Source organism: Eptatretus burgeri, chromosome 3 (genome assembly GCF_056783735.1).
Source record: "Eptatretus burgeri isolate ZD-2024b chromosome 3, Ebu_testis_v1, whole genome shotgun sequence".
NCBI lineage: Eukaryota > Metazoa > Chordata > Myxini > Myxiniformes > Myxinidae > Eptatretus > Eptatretus burgeri.
The window spans coordinates 16711568-16732525 of record NC_140963.1 but is presented as its reverse complement, the minus strand read 5'-3'; the positions used below and the strand labels follow the sequence as shown (position 1 = coordinate 16732525).

General features: G+C 44.7%; 1 protein-coding gene across 3 annotated transcripts in view; it reads left to right on the top strand.

The window, feature by feature from the left end:
• Positions 1-2416: 2416 nt before the first annotated feature.
• LOC147029452 (pleckstrin homology domain-containing family A member 3-like) overlaps positions 2417-20958 on the top strand; it is a 38541-nt gene continuing 19999 nt past the window's right edge. The window contains exons 1-2 of one of the 3 annotated variants that reach the window (XM_085872506.1): positions 2464-2520; positions 10499-10579. Coding sequence is in view for 1 of the 3 variants with exons in the window: in XM_085872504.1 (XP_085728630.1) it covers positions 2481-2520 (40 nt within the window). In the remaining 2 variants the exon portion in view is untranslated. Of the gene's footprint in view, positions 2589-10498; positions 10580-20958 lie in introns of all 3 variants that reach the window. The other 2 variants (XM_085872504.1, XM_085872505.1) reach the window with 2 other exon arrangements.

The following is a 20958-nucleotide window of genomic DNA, read 5'->3' as shown; positions in this document are numbered from 1 at the left end:
AACTTTGTATTTACTTTCTTCTCCGTTAGATATTTTGTGGGTCATCCACGCCGACCAGTAGTTCCCTGGTTACCTTATCCAGCCGTGACCAGGTGAGCGCCCAGGGGTATTGCCCCTATTTTTACTTGTTAGATTGCACTCGTACCCATTAGGTGTTTGAAATGATGCAGGGTTGAGCACGGTTGATGTTCGTAAGCGAGAGCTACATCAAAGTGTGGGTGTTACAAGCTCAGGAAAATCAGGATATCCCAGTTTGTGGTATGGATACAATTTCCCACAGCTGTTCAGATTTAGTGTGTTTATAGGTGAACCCTCTCCATCTCCTCTGGAATGGAACGTTCTTCCAGTCACTCCCAAAAATCAAGGCTTACTGTAAACCTCCAGTCTTTCGTTCCTCCTTTCTCTCGTTTGTGAAACCACCTTCCTGGCGCTGTTCAACCCCACTCTTTAATCCCTGGCTTCAAACAGGTGGTGAACTCCCATCTCAAGTTATCCCCTGTCCCAAGTTGTGATCTGTTCTTGCCCCGTTAACCAGACCCGATGCCAACATTCTTACTTTCTGTGAAAGGGTCCATTGTTCCACCTGAATCCTCAACAGCACGGAGTACTTTTTTGGCACTAGTCGGCGTGCAGCTCCTCAGGGATCCCATACGTTGTCATACACCCTTCCATGAACTACCTGGGTGGTTATCGAGTGCCCCTCAGGTCACTTAGTGAAGTAGTCCATGACTATGAGGATGTGTCAATTCCCTCGGCAGGTGTGAGATAATGAGCCCAAAATGTCCATCACTACCTGCTCAATGGGGGGAGCCTCCACCTGATGCAGTTGCATCAGGGCCCCTACCCTCCATGATGGGCCCTTTTCAGCGCTACTGCACCAATTTTATACATCACGACCCAAATGGACCCGATAGAACGGCTTCAGAACAATCTACCTGTAGATTTGGCTATCCTCAAACGGCCGGTGGCTCGGGTACTACGCTCTTGTTCGGTTGTTCCAACACCATTGTTTTGAATCGTCCGTCACTACCAGTCTACCACCACCAAGGAAGATTATTGGTGAGGACTTAAATTAATTTCCAACACAAAATGTTATCATGAAGCGCCAAGGCCTTCACTCGGTGCCCCTAAAGGTGTGACGTCCTCCGTGGTGGCCTGGTGGATCTCTCACTCATCCTAAGCCAATTTCAGACTTGGCCTAGTCCCAAATCCTCCCACTGGACCTCACCAGTCACCATAATCCAACGTTCTGAATTCTTCCTCTGTTGTTGGTGTCAAGGCTGTGTACCTTTAACTGTGGGGACAAGGACTTGGTGGAATTTTCAGCCAAGTATTCCTCATGCTCGGAGAGTGCATCATGTGCAGCGTTGCCATGCCAACATGTACCAGCTCCACATTCCACATGGAAGTGATTCAATTCCAAGGCTGTGGGGAGCATCATTGGCTGAAAACACGGCTGTGTGCCGCTGATGCGGTGCCCCTCCATTACCAGTACACCGGTACTCATTTCACCGACCTCGGAAGGATGACAGGCAGAGTCAACCCCACCTGGTATTAATTCAATGGCCGAGAAGAAGGATTTGAACTCAGGATCCCAGTGATCCCAAGTCCCCCACCCGAACCATTAAACAAACACCAGCCTTTGGCGTAATATTGTACATACGTCATGAAATTATGCATGTTTATACAGTTTAACAACTTGTCTGTGTCAAGATGGCCGAGGTTGGTACACTCGTCTCGATCGAGCCCGCTTTGGAATCCAGACCAAGCTTTAAACTGCCGTCCTGGTGTTTCATGGGTTAGGGTGCTTCATCGATACGTGTGCCGTCTCTCCGATGGACGTGAAGCCGGGCGTCCCATCTGCCGGGATTAGTTGGTGAACGTTAAAGATCCCACGATGTTGTTCTTCAAGAGTGGGTGATCTATCTCCGGCACTATGAACAAATTCTAAAATTCCTGCCCGAACGTCAAGCTTGGCCAGCCGGTTCGTGAAAGACTTTTGGCAAAGCATCACCAACTTCACAAATGACGTAGGAATAATTGCAGTCGTTAAATAAGAACTACTGTTTGGTAAAGCGAAGAACGAACTAGAAAAGAAAAAAAAAACAGAAAAAATTTCGTTCCGAACGACAAATGTAAAGAAATTTCAAACACCGTCCTTCACGTCGTCAAAACGACATCATCACGTAACGTCGGACTCTTCCTCTTCTTCTATTCTTCTTCTTCTTTTTCTTCTTCTTCTTCTTCTTCTAAACCACCAAGTTAAATTGACGGAAGTAAAAAAAAAAAAAAACCATAAGCGAGCAAGCGATTCAATATTCTGATGTAAATATAATCAAAGTACAATGAGATTATATTGTATAATTTATCCTGACGCAGTCCTTCAATAATTCCTTTACGGAGCGATTGATTGGTCAAGACGTTTCCTCGCGCGTCATGTTTAGTGACGTAACCACGTTCTGTGACGTAACCACGTCAGCATGGAAGGTGTTCTGTACAAGTGGACGAATTACTTGAGTGGTGAGGTTCTATCGGCAGTCTCACATGTTTTATTTGAAAGTTCTGCCACAGGTGTTTTGTCTTGACAGGTAAGCCGAAGTAGGTTTGTTGGGAGCACTGGTTGGTAGTGCGCCACGTCTTGTGTCGTGTGTTATTGATTAAGAACGAGTGACCAATCTGTCTCGGTAAATGTGGTGATGAGACGTCGAGATTTGGCGTTGTTGATGTGGAATGATGTTATTCAGGCGGTTGTTTGGGTGGTCAACGTGTCTTAACCACACGTTACCGTTTACCACGTTCATTGAGATCGGAGGAGCCTCCAGCGAGGTACCTGTGGCTGTGCTATGCACGGGAGGGGACTAGACGGCTGGTTCGTGAAGGACTTGGCTCAAAAGCAAATTAAGTATTTTAATAATGCCACAAGGGCGAATCCGCGATGGCGAATCCGCGATGGCGAATCTGCAAATGCCGAATCTGCAAATGCCGAATCTGCAAATGCCGAATCTGCAAATGCCGAATCTGCAAATGCCGAATCCGCGAATGCCGAATCCGCGAATGCCATCTGCAGGAACCCCCCCCCCCCCTCACATAATTTCCTGATTCTCCATGAAACTCGACCTCCTATATTTTTCGTTCCAGGCAGCATTATTCCAATCACAAATTAATACGATACCATTAATATAACAAGATACAATGCTAGAAACACTCGTGAGATAACCGAAGAGAAACGCCGTTCTGACGTCACATCCGGATCGGGAGCAGCAGCTTCGAATGGATCGAAACACAAAATCATAATTGTATTGAGGAATTTATGAAAACTCCCATCCACATGAGGACACCGGCTGGGAGCCCAAAACGTTCCCCAGAAGGTTTGGCGTGGCTATCCCCAAAACTGAGGGAGTAGTTCAGGGGCAGGCATACGGACGGACAGACGGACACTGGATTTATGATATAGATAGTATAGGATGCAAACCAATGCAGTAAAATAAATAGAAGCTTGATCGCTTGCAAAGTGTAAGTCCAAAACAAATGCAACTCATGGATGCAAATTTAACTCGCAAATCAAATCTAACTCGGTGCCGGCAATCTCTGACCTAAAACTTTTAAAAACCACAGTTTGCCATGGATGCTCGCTTTCCATCAACCATTATTTTTTTCCAACTTCAGTGCCAACTCACCCCCCTCACCCCTCACTCTCACTCTCAAAGCAACCATCCCACTCTTCTCCCTCCAAGCCTCCCTCTCACCTCTCTCAAAAATTCCCCCCTCACCTTTCTCCCACCTTTCATCCCCCTCACTCTTCCTTCTCAAAGTTGCCCCCCCTCTCATCCACCAACCTGCCTCCCTCCACTGCCCTCTCACCTCCATCTCTTCACTCCACCTCCTCAAATCCTCAACTGCCTTCTTCCTTGTCTCTTGTCCCCCCTCTCCCTCAGCACCACAGAGCCTTTTCTCCTCCTCATTCGGCCCCCTCCCCTCGCTATTCTGCAATACCCCACACTCTTTCAACAACCCTCCTTACCTCCCCCCCTCGTCCCTTGTCCTACCCTCCCTCTCCCCCTCCACCTCCTGCACCCAAAGCCTCCTCCCCTACCTCTTCATTAAAAGTGTGGACCTCAAATATCCGGGGCCTTCGCTCAAACCTTTCAGATCTTTCCATACAGGTTGCCACTGACAAACCAGACATTATCTGCCTAACAGAAACTTTCCTCTCCCAAGACGTGTCTGACTCCCAAGTATCTCTCCCTGGCTACTCCCTCTTACGGTATGACAGACCTGAGCCTCGTCCTGGTGGAGGTGTTGCTCTCTTCATCAAAGACTCTAGTCCTCACTCTCCATGCACTGCTCTCACTCCCCCACACCCCCAGGAATACCTCTGGCTTCGGCTTCCCCTCCACTCCCACCTCATGTTTATATGTGTACTGTACCGTCCACCGAACAGTGATGACTCCATCTACACCTCACTCTCCGAAAACATGGACCATCTTCTATCTTCTCATCCAAACTCTCTCTTCCTCTTATGTGGCGACTTCAATTGTCATCACGCCAGTTGGCTAGGTGTGTGTACCTCTCTCACCTGCCATGGCACCTCAGCAAAAGCTTTCTGCGACTCATTGGGACTGACTCAATCGGTCAACTTCCCGACCCGGATCTCAACCAATGGTACTCCATCTCTTCTGGATATGATTTTGACAAATTTCCCTGACAATATCTGCTGCTCTTCCTTCGCTCCAATTGGTTCTTCTGGCCACGTCCTTGTCAAAGTGGACATCTCTCTGGCTGTTATCAGAGAACCACCTCACCGCCATCGAGTCTGGCATTTCAGTCAAGCCGACTGGCAGGGTCTCCGAGCAGCCATCAAACTTACAGACTGGTCTCCTATCACTACTTTCTCAAACATCAACTCATCCTGGGAATTCTTTCAAAGAAACTTGCTCTCCCTCATGCACAGATTTATCCCCTCTCGTGTTCAGTTGTCTTACCCTTCCTCCCGCCCTTGGTTTACTGAAGCTTGTGGCGAGGCAGTTGTCCTGAAACAACTTGCCTTTGCCTCATGGAAAGCAAACCCAACTGAGGGCAATCTCAGTTCTTTCCACAAAGCTCAGAACAAGTGTGTATCTACCCTCAGGAGAGCCAGAAAACAACATCTTTCTCATCTCAAGTCTGAACTCTCAAACCTCTCTCCCTCCTCAAAATGCTGGTGGCGTTTAATCAAATCTGTTTCTGGTGTATGTTCCCCCTCCATCCCCTCCCTTACCTCAAATGGCCGCACTGCTGATACCACATGTGATAAAGCTGAATGTCTAAACTCGGTGTTTGCAGCTAAATATTGTGTCCTAAACCCATCACTATCTCTACCCAGTCGCACCCAACTGTCCCTGGACTCTGTATCCTTTTCTCCTGACAAGGTGGAGAGCTTGCTTTCAAACCTCGAGTTGGATTCTGCAACCGGTCCAGACGGCATCAGCCCACGTGTCCTCAAAGCCTGCTCTTCTGCTCTTGCTCACCCTCTCTCTGTTCTATTCACCCTCTCATTTGCCCAAGGTCATCTGCCATCTGCTTGGAAATCTGCTAACATCACTGCCCTGCATAAAAAAGGTGCAAAAACAGATCCCTGTAACTATAGACCAATCAGCCTTCTCCCAATCATCAGCAAGGTTATGGAATCCATCATTGCTTCAGACATTAAATCCTTCCTCTTCTCCAATGGCTTGATTTCCAATCATCAATTTGGTTTCAGACCAGGTCACTCTACCCTGGATATGCTGCTTCTGCTCTCCCATCAATGGATGGAGGTCCTCAATGCCAGACAGGAAATCCGAGCCGTATCCCTGGACATATCACGTGCTTTTGACACAGTCTGGCACCCTGCCCTACTCACCAAACTCTCTTCCCATGGTATTCAAGGCCATCTCCACTCATGGCTCGCAGACTTCCTCTCCTGTCGCAGTCAACGTGTGGCCCTAAATGGAGTTCTTTCATCCCCTCTTCCTGTGCAGGCTGGAGTTCCTCAAGGTAGCGTTCTGGGCCCTGTTCTTTTTCTGGTTTTCATCAATGATCTCTCGGACTCTCTGGAAAATCCTCTATTTCTCTTTGCCGACGACTCCACCCTCTGCCGTACCATCTGTCATCCCTCAGACCGGCAAGCAGCAGCTTCTTCGCTCACTGCAGATCTGGATAAAATCACAAACTGGTCCAACACGTGGAACATGTCTTTCAATCCAGACAAATCTCACACTCTCACTATGTCTCTTCGAAAGGACCGTTTAGAAACCCCCCCCCCCATCCACTTTCTCAACAATCCTCTGGAAGAAGTCTTTTCTTTCAAGCTTCTGGGTCTCACTATCTGCCATGACCTTTCCTGGGAAAGTCACATTTCCAACCTCGCCTCAAAAGCCAGTCGCCGACTGGGAATCCTCCGTCGTGCAAAGTCCTTCCTCGGCCCTCTTGAGCTCCTGACCACTTACAAAGCTTTTGTCCGCAGCCTGATGGAGTACTGCTCTCCCCTCTGGGCTGGTGCTCCTGCCTCCCACCTTTCTCGGCTTCACGCTGTCGAAACCAGGGCATTTAAGATCATCGGCATCTCCCGCAATGAAGCTGAGTCTTTGGGCCTCTCACTCCATCACCGCAGGTTGGTCGGTGGTCTTTCTGTCTTCTACCAACTCCTCTCCAGCCTTGCCCCCCCCCCTGCTCTCTCTGCGATTTGTCCCCACCACATTTCCACAGGGCGCTCAAGGTCTGCCAACAACCCCCTTCTGGTAAAACTACCAAAATCACAAATCACTGCTCATCTTCACTCTTTCATTCCTCTTTTTTCCCGCCTTTGGAATAAACTTCCTCACTCTATTCTTTCCCATTCTTCCCTCCAGGCTTTCAAAACAGCTGTTCACCACCACCTCTTATCTTCCCCATCCAAATCCTCGATCTTTTCTACCCCCGATAATCCACCCAAGCCCACTTCCTTCAATTCCCCTGCTTTCCTTCCTGAAAGTCCCTGTAATGTCCATCTTCTCTTCGCCATGTTCCCCGTCCCATCCCCATCCCTCTCCCTTCCACAGTTCACCTAATGTGTCTGTTCCCCACTGTTTTGTCCCTTCCACTCCCGCCCCTCTTGTCTCATGCCTCCTTGCTGTAAGTTGTGTGTTAGCTCTCATACGAGCCTCCACCAAGGTATATTAAAAAATAAATAAATAAATCGTCCAGACTTGGTTGTGGCAAAGCTTTCAATTCATCACTAGTTGAGTCTGTCAGGTCGACGAATGATACGACCACTTCGAGTACGAGTTCTGCACTGGGTAACTCACCGAGCTGGAGGCACCGGCGGGGTGACTGCTCTGTTTAGCTCACACGGATCTACAGGACATGCGGTGTCGCTCGCTGGAGTCTTCGAGTCTGACAAACGGCTTGGGCTGTCACTTACCTCACTGGTAGCGTTATATTGATAATACGCTCACTGGTACTCTTACTTAAATGTTGATGGTTATGGTGATAAGTGTCACCCGTTTCTCAGGATACCCAGGGCCCCCTCATTTTTTGCGAAAGCAGACACGGTCTGCTATAAAAGTTTGTTGCATATGATTGGATTCCTTAGACCCCCCCCGGCAACAACCTCCGGGTGGACAACCTTTCCAACAGGCTACTGTAGCTCCGCAATTCAAGATGGCCGCCATATTTTGAAACCACCATAACGTCGGCAATTGTTATCTTTTCTTGTGTAATACTTCGTTTCTCTGGTTTTCTCGGTCAGGGAATCTATTTATGATGGTTTCAGAGTGATATGATGTGTTTTATACCATTTGTTACATGTTAATATATTATTTTAAGGCGACCATGACACAGAAAACCAACAATAACAATACACAGTAGTTTACTGTTATCGTAAGAACAATAATGGTACTAGTTACAAAGAACACAGATTACATGAGAAATGAACTTACTGCACGTGCTTCACAGTTTGGAATGCAAGCGAAACGGCTGCAAGGCAAATATTCGTTAAAATTCATGTCAGTGATGCACGCCACAATGTTGCATCATATGAACGGGTCTACCACTCGAGATAATGCTGCAATACAAGTGTCCATGTGAGCAGCTGATGGTATACAGTTAATTGTCACTGTCTGAGTTACTGCTGTCACTGCTGTCAAATTCCGCAGTGTATTTCACTCGGCTGCACTTGGTGGCTCATCCCTGGCAACGACATCCCATGTAACAGGCCGCGTTCTTCCTGGCACAGGAACAGTTCTTGTTGCAGTCTTTGGTGCAGCCACATGCAATGGCCTTTGTAATTGTCTGTGGCCAAGCTGGTTGAGTTGACAGAACTGGAACTAGTTTGCCATCCTCCAGAGCCCAACCATAATCCACAAATGGGGGAAGCTGAGGCTTGGCAACATGTGCAGTCTTATCTATAATAGTTGCAAGAGCTGCACGCTGTAGATGTAGAAGGAATGCATGTTCTGTTGGTGGGAGTAGTTTCAGCATGGTTGACCTGTTGTTCAGGAACTTATACGCTCCAAGCGTTCCAAGATCGCAGTCCTCGAAGTCATCATATCTGTTGGTGTACACAGCAATGACAAGTTTGCGTGCCTGGTTGATGAGGTCTGATGTGATCTGGTTGCGGTTCTGACCTTGCTCACCGACGTGTTCGAGCTCAGGTATGTCTATGGTATAGCTACGGTTCAACCAGGTCTTTTTGCCAGTGAAGAATGGGTAGCTGGTCATGTCCCTTCCACTCAGGCTGTGGATGAAGGGTAGTGCACAACATTTTGAAGGTCCTAGTGCCATAGTCATTTGGTGTATGGGCAGATATGTCTCTGCAGAAGTTCTTACCCACAGTTCAGGAAGGTCTTCCAGAATGCTGGCAGCATAGTAGACACAAATGATGATATCTGTGTCATTGTCATGAATGACCACTCTATCAACACCTTCATTCTGGATGCTATCAATAGCATGAAGCATTACTCTGGTATCAGCCTCCTGCTGTGTAGACTCCAAGGCAGTGATGTCGCTGGCTGACCCCTCGGTGACCAGTATGCTCTTGATTTCTTCATTGAAGCCTCCGCCTAGGTAAAGGCGAGTTGAGCCCAGTGCTGGATTTAGCTGTTCACTCTTGCTCCATGTCTCACACAAGAAACTCAGAAAGGCTGCTTTGTTAGCTGACACAGAGAAGAATTCCTGTGGATCAGGGGCTTTGTACTGCTCACTGACCTCAAACACCTTTGCTTGCCTGGAATGGCCATACCTGTGCTGATGTTCTGCTCATTTGAGGCTTTGTTCACTGTATCGGTCACAGCAGAAATGTATGATCTCTGTGCCAGCAGGCACATCTTTCAGCAGCTGCTCCTTGTCACGATCAGCAATGTTTCCAAATGTCTCATTTTTCTTGAAGGACCAATGGCGTATGGCATGCATTGCATCAACCACTACTGCCATCTTCCATCTTTGACGCCATCTTGAATTGCAGAGTTACAGTAGCCTGTTGGAAAGGTTGTCCACCCAGAAGTCGTTGCTGGAGGTCTAAGGAATCCAACCATATACACAACAACCTTTTATAGCAGACTGTGTCTGTTTGACCACTCTTGCCCCCTGGGTAGGACCAAACAATGTCATACAAACGTGGCTCGGAGTGCTGCTTCACAATCACGGCTGGCATCCACCATTTGGAACCCAGAGGAGTCTCCATTATAACTTCATTATTCGGATGTAATGGTGGAAGATCTTTGAGCATGTGATGATCATGACCAGTTGAACTTCTGTTTTGCCTTTTTAAGGTTGAAGTGTTTTCACAGTATCACGGTCGTAAGGTACCAGAACAGCACGGGCAGTGGATAGGGTACATTCCTCGGATGTCTTCCCATCAATAGCTCATCAGGTGATCGGAATGCCTTCCAATGGCGTTGTTCGATAATCCAGCAAGGTGACGTGGTTGTCTGTAGATTTTCGTCGGAGTGCTTTGACAGTTTGTACAGCCCTCTCGACTTCTCCATTCAACATGTGGGTATCTGGGACTAGATGTTCTAAAACGGATTCTGTGATCTTCGCAGAATTTTCTTGCAAGTTGGGAGTTGTACAAAGTCCCATTATCACTCTGTAGAGTCTCTGCTGGACCATGTCGACTGAACTGTATTTTCAGTCGCTCAAGAGTTGTGCTGCAGCGTCACTCCTTCACTTCGTAATTAATCAACCGCAATCAGGTATGTCTTCACATCAAACTGGAACATGCCCCAATTTCACTCTAAGGTAGATGCATTGTCAGAGTCCGTTTTTGGGGCTCAGCAGGCAGGCAATTTTGATATTCTTTACATTTGGAAGAGTTGTGAACGGTTTACTCGATGTCCTCATTTATGGAGGGCCTGGATAGAACGTCCCGAGCTCGTTTCGTACACCTGACTATTCTGAGATGTGTGAATTAGCCTCAGCATCTAGGGTCTTAGAGTAAGTGGTATGACGATTCACACGCATTTGTGTCGGATGACATCCATAACCAAAATGTTCGCTGCAGGAATCCCAGTGTGGTTGAAGACCGAGTGATACACCTCATCTGGCGTCTGGCTATCCGTCAAGAATCACAGACTGTAACTGAGTGAGTTCTGACTGTGTCGCTTTTTGAATATCATCATACCTCCCACAAGAGACGGATTGAAAGTCCAAAATGAAATGTGCTACGGCAAGTTGTCCAGTTCTGAATGTGTATTCTCTGGAAAGTTCTCTGGAAAGCATGTCCAGGAGCTGTATATCCTCCCCTCTTCTGTCCTGAATGTTGACGTACCATTGCAATCATATTTACATGCACTGCGGTCTCATCGGAGTGTGCAATAGTGGTGACCTCCTGGCGATAATTACCCGAGGTTTATGGTCATTGAAGATGGTAACTGTTTTCCCAAAGACATAACAGTGGAATGTCTTGTCGGCAAAGACTATGGACAGCATCTTTCTCTATTTGTGTATACCATGTGTCCGTCTTCGTGAGAGTCCTGGAACTGTATGGGTTGGGTCGGTTATCCTGGACAAGAACTGCACCAAGTACATTTTCGACTGGCATCACGGTGAATCTCGACTGGTTTGTTGACATCGAAGAATTCAAGAACAGGCGGATGATAGCAAAGTTTCTTCAGTCTCTCTAGTGTGTTGTGGAATTTAAAACGGACTCAGTGTAAATACTATTTCTCAATTTTGCAATGCACAAATAATACACTGTCCACAAGGAAAGTACATTTGATCACAGAACGTTTATTACGCGGTACCACGGAGTCCAAAACACTGGGATGTGGTAACATCCACAATGATTTGCACTAAACTAGGCTTACATTTTTCCGATGTACGTATTGTTACGAATTTGGAATTCAATTGCACACAACATACAGGTTCGCTGAGTCAGCTATGTCGATAAGTGCATGTTCCCTAGATAGCTCACCTTCCATTGTTTAAATGTTTTGAAATCGATTAGATGCGCTGCGGATCGATTTAATAGTTAAGGAGCAAACAATGGAGACATCCCTCCCCCTCTTCTGCGAAGAGGAAGAAGAACCCTGCGGTGACGTCAGCAACTCCCTCCCACCCCTAGGTGAGGGGGGTGGATCACGAGGGCATGAGTCGCGCCGTTGCGGGGTAGGAGGTGCAAAGGATAAAGAGGACATCTTTTCTTTGTTCAAAAAAAGTCCCGTGTAAAGAGTTCGTGGGAGTCCCGTGGTAGGGGTCAGGTCGTGAAGAGTCCCATTCTGAGTCCCGTGTGTTGAGTCCCGTGGGAGGAGTAAGCTTTTTTGCTTCGGAGAGAGCAGTCGTTCAGCCGTCGGGTCATGCTTGGCTTGCTTGGCTTGAGGCCTTTGGAAGCTTTTTGCTTCGGCTGCTGCTTTGTTTTGGAAGGAACTTGAGCCGGTTGTTCGGCTCGAGCTGCGAGTGGAGGCTTCTTCTTCTACTTCTTCTTCTTCCTCTTCCTCTTTGTTCGTGGAGCTTTTTGTTTCCTGGCTTGGTGCGACGCGTCGGCCTCTTCTTGTAGTTGGATCCTCGGGAAAGTGACGCATCGACAGGAAGGATCGGCGCCTCATCTCACCGGCACGTGTTGAGAAGCGCGGGAGGATTCGCAGGAGCTCGGGAAGGATCACGGCGATTTGGATCCAGCTCGCTCTCGCTGGAGCCTGGGTCCGGACAAGTTGAAGACCACACGAGGTGGAAAGGTTCGAGTCAAGCTGAGTTTCAGCTCACCTGTCCTCCGAGCTGGAGCTCGTGATTAAAGGCCTCAGCCACCGTTTCGTGTGTGTGCGTGTGTGTGCGTGTGTGCGTGCGCGCGCGTACGTGTGTTCGTGGGCCCGTCTAATAAGTAGGAACTGCTGCAAAGTGTAAATGACTGTACATAATAAGTAGACAGTTGTAGTTCTTTCGTCGTGCTTTTGTTGCTTGTGTAATTGCATACGTGTTTTGCCTTATTTAATTGCATACGTGTTTCATTGTAATAAATGTCCTTGTGTGAATGTAAACCTGCTCGTTGCGTCCATTCCCTCATTGACTGAACATTTTTTGTGTTGGGAGTTAGAAAGCCGTTGGTTTGCCGTAATAGGGGGGACATTTGGACCGACGGTTCTCGGCGATTACACCGCTCGGAATCGCGCACGGACAAGCTCGCCTCGGCGGTTTGTTCCGTTCGAGTTCCTTCGAGGGTGGAATACCCCGGAAGTTGGATCACGTGGGTATTTCGGTACATTGAAGATTGGCAATCGACCCTACCCCACGTGATCTGCCGATTGGCATATTTCGGTTCTTGTACAAGGACCCGTCGCTCGGAGTTATCCGGGCGGCGATCTATATTCCGGGCGATCGGTCGGGCCGACTCGACTTGCGGCTCCGTTCAGAGCGGTCGGTTGGCGGCCGACCCCCCGGCCTGTAACAGTATATATGCCTTGGTAGGAGTGGAGGGCTTGTGAGAACAAAGCAAAGAGAGGGGAATTTGGTCATGATGACCTACAGCTGGCCTTGGTGAGACTGGTTTCACATGGGAAAGGCATCTCGCTGGTCAAAAGGTTGTTAAATTAGATACTACAAACAGACAAGGAGGGAGTAGAGGAGAGGTAAACACAGACACAAAGAGAGTGGGAGGTAAAACATTAGGTTACAAGTCCCGGTAAATATACTTGGTTTAAGACAAAGTGATTATATACTTTTCAATACAAAGAAATGAATAATAACTGAACATCAGGAATTGATTATAATTCATGTATATTGAGCAAGCAGTGAGTACATTGAAAAAGAAACAGTGAGTACATGTAAAGGAAAATTAAATCTTGTTTCAAAAGGAATTTTTCCCCATCATTCCCCCCTTTGTTGCCCTTAAGGCAACACAACTCAAGGTTAACGGTTTTGTCAATTGGAAATACATTTCCACGCACGAGTGTGCCCATTTTGCAGGGCAGTCACCTTCCTAGCACACATCGTAGAGCTCAGTCCCTTTCAGCCTTTCCTGTCCTTCGGAACAGGTGGCTGCAGGTGGTTGTACAGCTTTTAGGCCAGTATGAGGCTCCAGTATGCCCTTTGGCCGATACAGTAGAGGGCTACCACTTTAGGCTGCACGGCTGATTCAACGCACATATGCAGGGTTCGGGAACAAAGCCGATGAGTACAGTGGAAGGACAATCCCATAAGCATTGAACACACTCATTGCGTTGACTCATCGATTTCCAACTTCAAGTCCTATCTCATCAGAGTCGTAGGACTCGACTTCAGAATCGAAATAGCAAGGTGGCTGTTGGACCACCATTACTTTTGTAGCAGCATTCCTCTTTAAACAAGAAACAATCAATGTAGGCAATGTGGTTGTGGCGCATTGAACAAGCACGACAACAATGACAATCCATAATAACCCCACAGAGATCCAGCGTAACAGAGTAGTTCTCCATTCTCCGAAAATCCCTTCAAACCAGGAATAAAGTCCGTCCTTAGTAAAATAATCATGAAACTTAGCTCCTTCTTGCTTAATCTTGTCAGCTGTGCTGGCGATTTGCTCTGAGTTATCGGGGATACATGTGCAACATTCAGATTCAATTACCGCACATGTTCCACCCTGAGCCGCGAGGATGAGATCAAGGGAAACTCGGTTTTGCAATGCAACCGCGCGCAGGGCGACCACCTCCGAATTTATACCGACCATGCCCAGGGCAGTTTTATTTGCAAGCGACTCAAGCGAGCAGGCTAACTCTGCCAGCCCCACAGACGTTTTCCCTACACCGTGGTGAGGATGAGAATCATGAAGAACAATTCAGTTGATGTAAAACTCCGTTTACCCCGTTTCAAATGCTCAAAAGGTGACATATTTAGCAGGCGCATGTGCAGCACAATGAATGACAAATAACATGATCCTGTCCAGTTAACTGGAAGCCATGAATAGGCTCGGGTTCCGCACACAAAATAGGTATTATTTGAAGCCACTTGTGGCCCCATCGTGTGATTTTTAGATCCTCGTGGATGATCTCCAAGTCTTACTCACGTTGTTGTTCTTGTGGACTTTTTTGTTTCACAGCCTACAGTTTTCATCGAAACTTCCTGAAACTTGGCGTATATATGTAAAAATACCCTGCACAGAGAGTAACTATCTCCGATTTTGAAAATTCCTCCAAGAAAAAATGTTATGACGTCAAAATATCTCCGCTAATGGAAATCGCCTAAAAATTATCTCCGAAACTAGGCAAGCTTTTTGAATTCTGTTTGCGGGAATCGAACAGGGCATTAGCAGAGATGAATTACCGCGCATATGATACATCACTATGACGACATATCAATTTTTATGACGTCATTCCTATTTTTGACATTTTTTGTTTCACAACCCAGAGTTTTCATTGGATCTTCGTGAAACTTGCCATGTATATGGGCTGTTTCACAGTCATGGTCATTTCTGGTATTTTGTACCCTTGCATGCTAAATAGCTAAATGAGAGGCTTGTAGTATCTCTGTCATTAGGGCCAGTAGTTGGTACTAGTGATCGCACAACTTTGGCCACTTTTTATTTGACAAAAAATGTCAATTTTTGACAGAATGGCATAAAAATTGCCATTTTTTTTTCACAAATAGCTGTCTCATTTTCTCCAGGTACACTGCATTCACAGTGTATAAACAAATACAAGCAGAAAGTGTGACTTTTATTTGTTGCATCAATTTAATACCTCTTCTGTACTTTGTCCACAACATATTATTCATTACAGACTATGAATATTTATTTCACCCTCAATAAATATGTCCCACCGTTCGTCCGTCAAAAAATGTCCTCTCCGGAAATGCATATTGTAGAATAATTTTTTTTATATAGATAAAGGGTCTTTTTTAATTGTTTATTGTGTGTTTTACCAAGTGTGTATATACCTGCACTGATATTATGCTACAAAGTTTGAGTGTAACCAATAACCTTCTATTTGCATGGCCTGCACTGATTGCCTTACATGTGTCCGTCAAAAATGTGTCCTCTCTGGAAACACCTAAACTGCCACGAGTTATAAGGAAACTACTTGCTGGCTATAAATTTTAGATGTTTTGTAAGGTTGACATGGTCATGAATATCCATGATCAGTAAAAGGTATTTACATTTATGTAATTTATCTTGTTACAACACTGATTGAATGTCCATGTCAAAAATGTCCTCTCCGGAAAGTTATTCAATGGCATTCAACAGGAGATTAATCACATGAAATAACATTGAATTTTGTACAATTATTGCTTCATCCAGCACAATATTGACTATTGTTTATAAAGTATGCTGAATTTGATTACTTTTAACACATTTACTCTAGTTTTTGAAGGCTAAACCTGGGCTTCCTGGAACATGCTTAGTTGTCTGAGAAAGAAATATGACATAATTCCCACTGTATTATCACTTTTTGCAAAAATAAATATGTAGTAACATTTGTCATCACATATAGTTACACCCAAATAATAATATACAGATATTTGGTACAATACAAGTGATGTGGATTTTTCTCCTTGAACCTCGTAGTGATCGTTGTAGGATTCTTCCTGGTTGATTGTGGAATCCTATTTAACTTCTCTAGGGTTTAACATTTAGCCGATTCAGTTTTAAAATCCCAGACACCGATAACCAATGTCCACAGACAAGTCTTTTCTTTTGAGAACAATGTATTTCTAATTATATCCACCGTACACTTTTCCCACACTCAACCTCTCCCTCATAAAATATATATATATATATATGTATATATGTATATATGTGTATATATATATATATATATATATATATATGTATGTATATATATATATATATATATATATATATATATATATATATATATGTATATATATATATGTATGTATATATATGTATGTATATATATGTATATATATGTGTATATATATATATATATATATATATATATATATACACATTTTGAGAGTGGAGAGGGTTTTTTAATAGCATAAAGGTGAAAGTACAGTTTTATCAGACCGGCCACCTTGTATGAGCAAGAATTAAACAAATGTCCAAAGTGGCAAAGAAAGACAAGATTATCACTAGATCTTAGGCCTTAATTATATAAAAGAACAGTAGAGAGTCAAAAAAACAAACACTTTGACCTAGTCAGACTGAAGCAAGGGCCACTTGTCAAAAATAGGAATAATTTCCCCAACGCAAGCCATAAAAGAGCCCATAATATTACTTTCCGGAAAGGACAAAAATACTTGACGTATGTATGCCTGCTGCTTTATGTAGATTTTCTACTTTTCTGCTTGCAGATTAATCAACTGCTGGTGGTGGAAAACAGTGGTGGCAGTTAGAATAACCCTTCCTGTAGTTGTAGCATTTTACTGCTATAGTGGTTACTGCTTTAGTATTATACCCAAACTATAGTGGTAAGGATATAGCTTGGTTATAATACTGGTAAAGAATCATTATGGCAGTAAACCATAACTAACTGTTGTTATTACAGATCCAGATCAAGTAAAAAGTAATCACAACAGCTGTGCACAAACAATGTCAAAAACTCTGACAGTCAAGTTTAATTGGACATCTCATACACGTTCTCGTGCGAGTGCTAAAGATGCAACTCCAAGCAGCATTCCCCAAAGTGCTGCTGCAAAATCTCGCCTCAAATTAAAGGAAAATAATCCAGACAGACACAAAGAATATCTCGTCAGAGATGCTGAAAGGAAGAGAAAACATTATGCATCAACTTCCAACAAGAAGATAGATAATGAATTGAAGGAATGCAGAAGGAAGTGGGCAGCAAGTAACAGAGAACAGCGAAAGAAAAACAAAAAGCAACACATTAAGGCACAATCCACAAACAACAACAATTCACTTGCTAGGTGTATTTTGTATTGGCATTATAAGATAAATGTATTACTTTGCAGTTATATCTTGTACAGAATGTATTGCTTCATGTCAAAAAATTATGTCCTCTCCGGAAGAAATATGTGATTTTTGGCTGCTCTTAGAGCACCCTTATTCTGGACGTTTCCATCTGTCTGTCTGTCCGCGAAACTTTGGTCAAGCCTAGGGGCTAAACCGATTCCAATGAAATTTGGAAGGTAGGACCAATATTTCTGGGAATTGTGTGCTTTCAAATATGGGACCCCAGGCCCTAGCAACGGCCCTTTAAAGTGGTCAAAAAAATATTAAAAGATGAAGCTTAGAGTTCTGTGCGCAATCTATCTAGCTCCCTTCATGCCAATTTGCAGCCCGAACAAAAAATATTTGTCGGAGGAGATAGGTTTTGGGCGAGTACATGTCGAACGTTTCAGAAACGGTTAATTGCGAATATCTCTAAGAGAAAGAGTCTGATTCTGATGAAACTTGGGTGAAATGTGTACATTGTGGCTAGCATGTACACAAACATGAATGGTTGCTATGCACACCTCCGTTGCTTAGGCCTAAGTCACATTTGCTCTACGGCGAGGATACGGCAGCCGTACGCCCTCTGAATTGACAGGAACGTGCAGCGCTCGCAGAGTGTGTGAGCAATCGGAACCCAGGCCGGAGCTCGAGCCTGTGTGAACCTTTGGATTGGTGATTGTACCAGTTTACATACAATACACCGCCACCGAAGGTCATTTACTCATCTTATTTTACCGTAAACATGGGGAATTTCAGTTGAAAGTGTCTTGAAAGTGGGTTTTCTTGGGGTCCAGGAACAGATTAATTCACTCCATTATTTCTTATTGGGAAAATAGTTTGGGAATCAAACTTTTTGCAATCCGAACAGCCTCCTGGAACGAATTCAATTCAGATTCTGGGGGCACCACGTACTGGTATATTCCGAACTGTTATATTTTTATATCAGTAAAAAAAGAACTGGTGTGTGTGTAATATATATATATATATATATACCTACTCGTTACTGTCCGTCTGGCCGCACGTTCGCCTTAGGGCCCCCCTGCGGTCGCCTTGCGTCTGCCTTGAAAATTCTATGGCCGCCGCAGGGACACCCTAAGGTCACCGTGTGACATCAAATCAAAGATCGTACGGCACCACCACGTTTTCGGTCTCCACAATTTCTAAATACGCCGTGCGGCTCCCCGAAAAATAAAAACATAGGTGACTGCTACATTGTGTGACCTTGGAAATACTGCGGCCGCCGTATAATTGCTAGTGGCCGTAGATTTTGGAGACCCCACGGCTGCCGTGGCAAATGTGACTTAGGCCTTAGCAACAGCTAAAATACTTTATCGTACATCGTACACTTATTCTGGACTGTACAAAAAATCAATACCTCGAAACTGGACCTCCGAGGGACCTGTTTTTTTGTGCCCAAGGAGAATGTCTTACAGCATCATATAAAAAAATAAAATCTTTACCGAATAGATAAATGGAATTACCAGGGCTGCCATTTGTTAGAGTCTCTTTGGAAACGCCTGAAATTTCACAAGGCGGGTTTCTGGGCGCAAACTAAGAGGGCTGTGATAATCATATTTATTGTGCTAAATTGATTGATAGTATGTACATGAATATCGGCTAGTCGCGTCGGCCAGCTTTCCATCTAGAGCGAGCAGCCATGTCGCCTACCGGCTTGTCTTCATATTTTTCATTGCGGTGGCAAACTTTTATTTTCAGAGATAAATTAGTATTTTTTTCAGAATATGTAGAAAAGTACATGTAGTTTTAAAATTTTGTGCTAAATTCCATCATATGCAGTGGTAATTAAAACATATCTTTGTTCTGGATATTTGAAACTTAGTTCAGTCTTTTATTGATATTTCTACAAATATACTTCATTTGTATACTGAATCATAATTCCAGTGATGGAGTAATACTTGTGGAACATATGGAAACCACTGAAGTTTGATAGTGTTGTTATTTTGTGGTTATAGTTGAATTGTATTAATGACTTGTAGTTTAAAAAATACTCTCCTAACATCCCCTTGGGGTATTATTTTTAATAAGAAATATTCATTCAGATGCTCCAAAAATTTGGATTTAAGTATTGTAATTAACAATGTTGGATTTGGAGAAATAAAAATATTGAGTTTGAATTTTTAGTGGTTGTGAGACAAACTTGGTACCCTCATTGTGAAACAGCCCATATGCAGAAAGCCCACGCGCAGGCAGTAACCATCTCCGATTTTGGAAATTCTTCCTAGAAAAAAAGTGGACGTCATAATATCGCCACTAATGGAAATCGCCTATACCAGTATCTCCGAAACTAGGCAAGCTGTTTGAATTTTGTTTGTGGGAATCAAGCCGGGCATTAGGATAGATAATTTATCGCAAACTTGATACATCACAATGACGTCGTATTCGTTTTTATGACGTCATCATTAAGAGGATGAGGATCTTAGCTCATTCGAGCTTGTTAGAGACATAGTTACTGCATTCAGATTTTCCTACCATTCTTTCTTCCCATACCTCTTGCACCAGGCAATGATTCGGTTTTCCCTTCGCTTGTTCCACCACAAAATATAGAGTTATCTTGCTCGAGTTAAAACTTGGCCAAAACCAGTCACCGAAATTCCGTTGCTGCAGGCAATTCCCGTCCCTATCAGTAACTATGTGGTCTCGCCAGTCCGTCTCCCAATCCTTATTGTGGTTGTTAGTGTTATTATACCATTCATTCCATTTCTTCCATTTAACCCAGATGAAATGGTATTGCCAACAATGGTATCCCGGTAACCGCTGAGTGAGGTATTTTTGTGCAGACCCAGCAATTAGTCTAATTAAAAGCCTTGGCGTGGTTACGAGAAAGAGCCAGATAAGTATTTATCCCATGTAGTCCCTGTGGGTTCAAGGGTGCTCCGACACTCCTCTGCAACTCCGTTCTGTTTGAACCCTTATCGTCTTCCATTTTACCCGTTGAGCTTCTCCGGTCTCTAGGTGCTATGTGGTTAGCTCGGCGGGCTGTGTGATGGGCACTTGGCTGGGGAACATACAAATGACTTTGATCACGAGTAGTACTTATCGTCCTTACCGACCATGTCCACAATGTACAAATTGCAGCCAATAGCACAAATAACCCTGCAATAAAAAGAATCATCAAAGCGATCAGGAAGCAACGTTCTCCTCGGGCTCCTTCTGGCCATGTGCCAGCTTGCAGTGTGTGGCATGAATCCATGTTGCTTTCCCTTTACACTTTACAGCTGTGTGGGTAATAGTAGTTCAAGAACGGCCTGCACCACCGTGCTTCAAGAGTTCTTCCTTTTGTAAATCGTCACGTAAACCAGGTCCCCCGGCTTGAAGTTGTGGTGAACAGACGTGGCAGGCTCAGGCAAGGCTTGCTTCACCTGCACATAGAAGGTCCTCACAGCATGATTCAGGGAGACACAGAAAGCCAGCAATGTTTCATCCATTTGCTGCACGTTCATTTATTTTACTGTTAATGGAGGTGAGTGTGGTATTCTCATTGGTCTTCCCATGTGAATCTCGTGCGGAGATGAGCCAGTTTTCCGATTTGCGGTATATCTCATAGTCATTAGGGCAATGGGCAGTGCATCTGGCCATTTCAATCCAGTCTGTTCACAAATCTTGGCCAGTTTATTCTT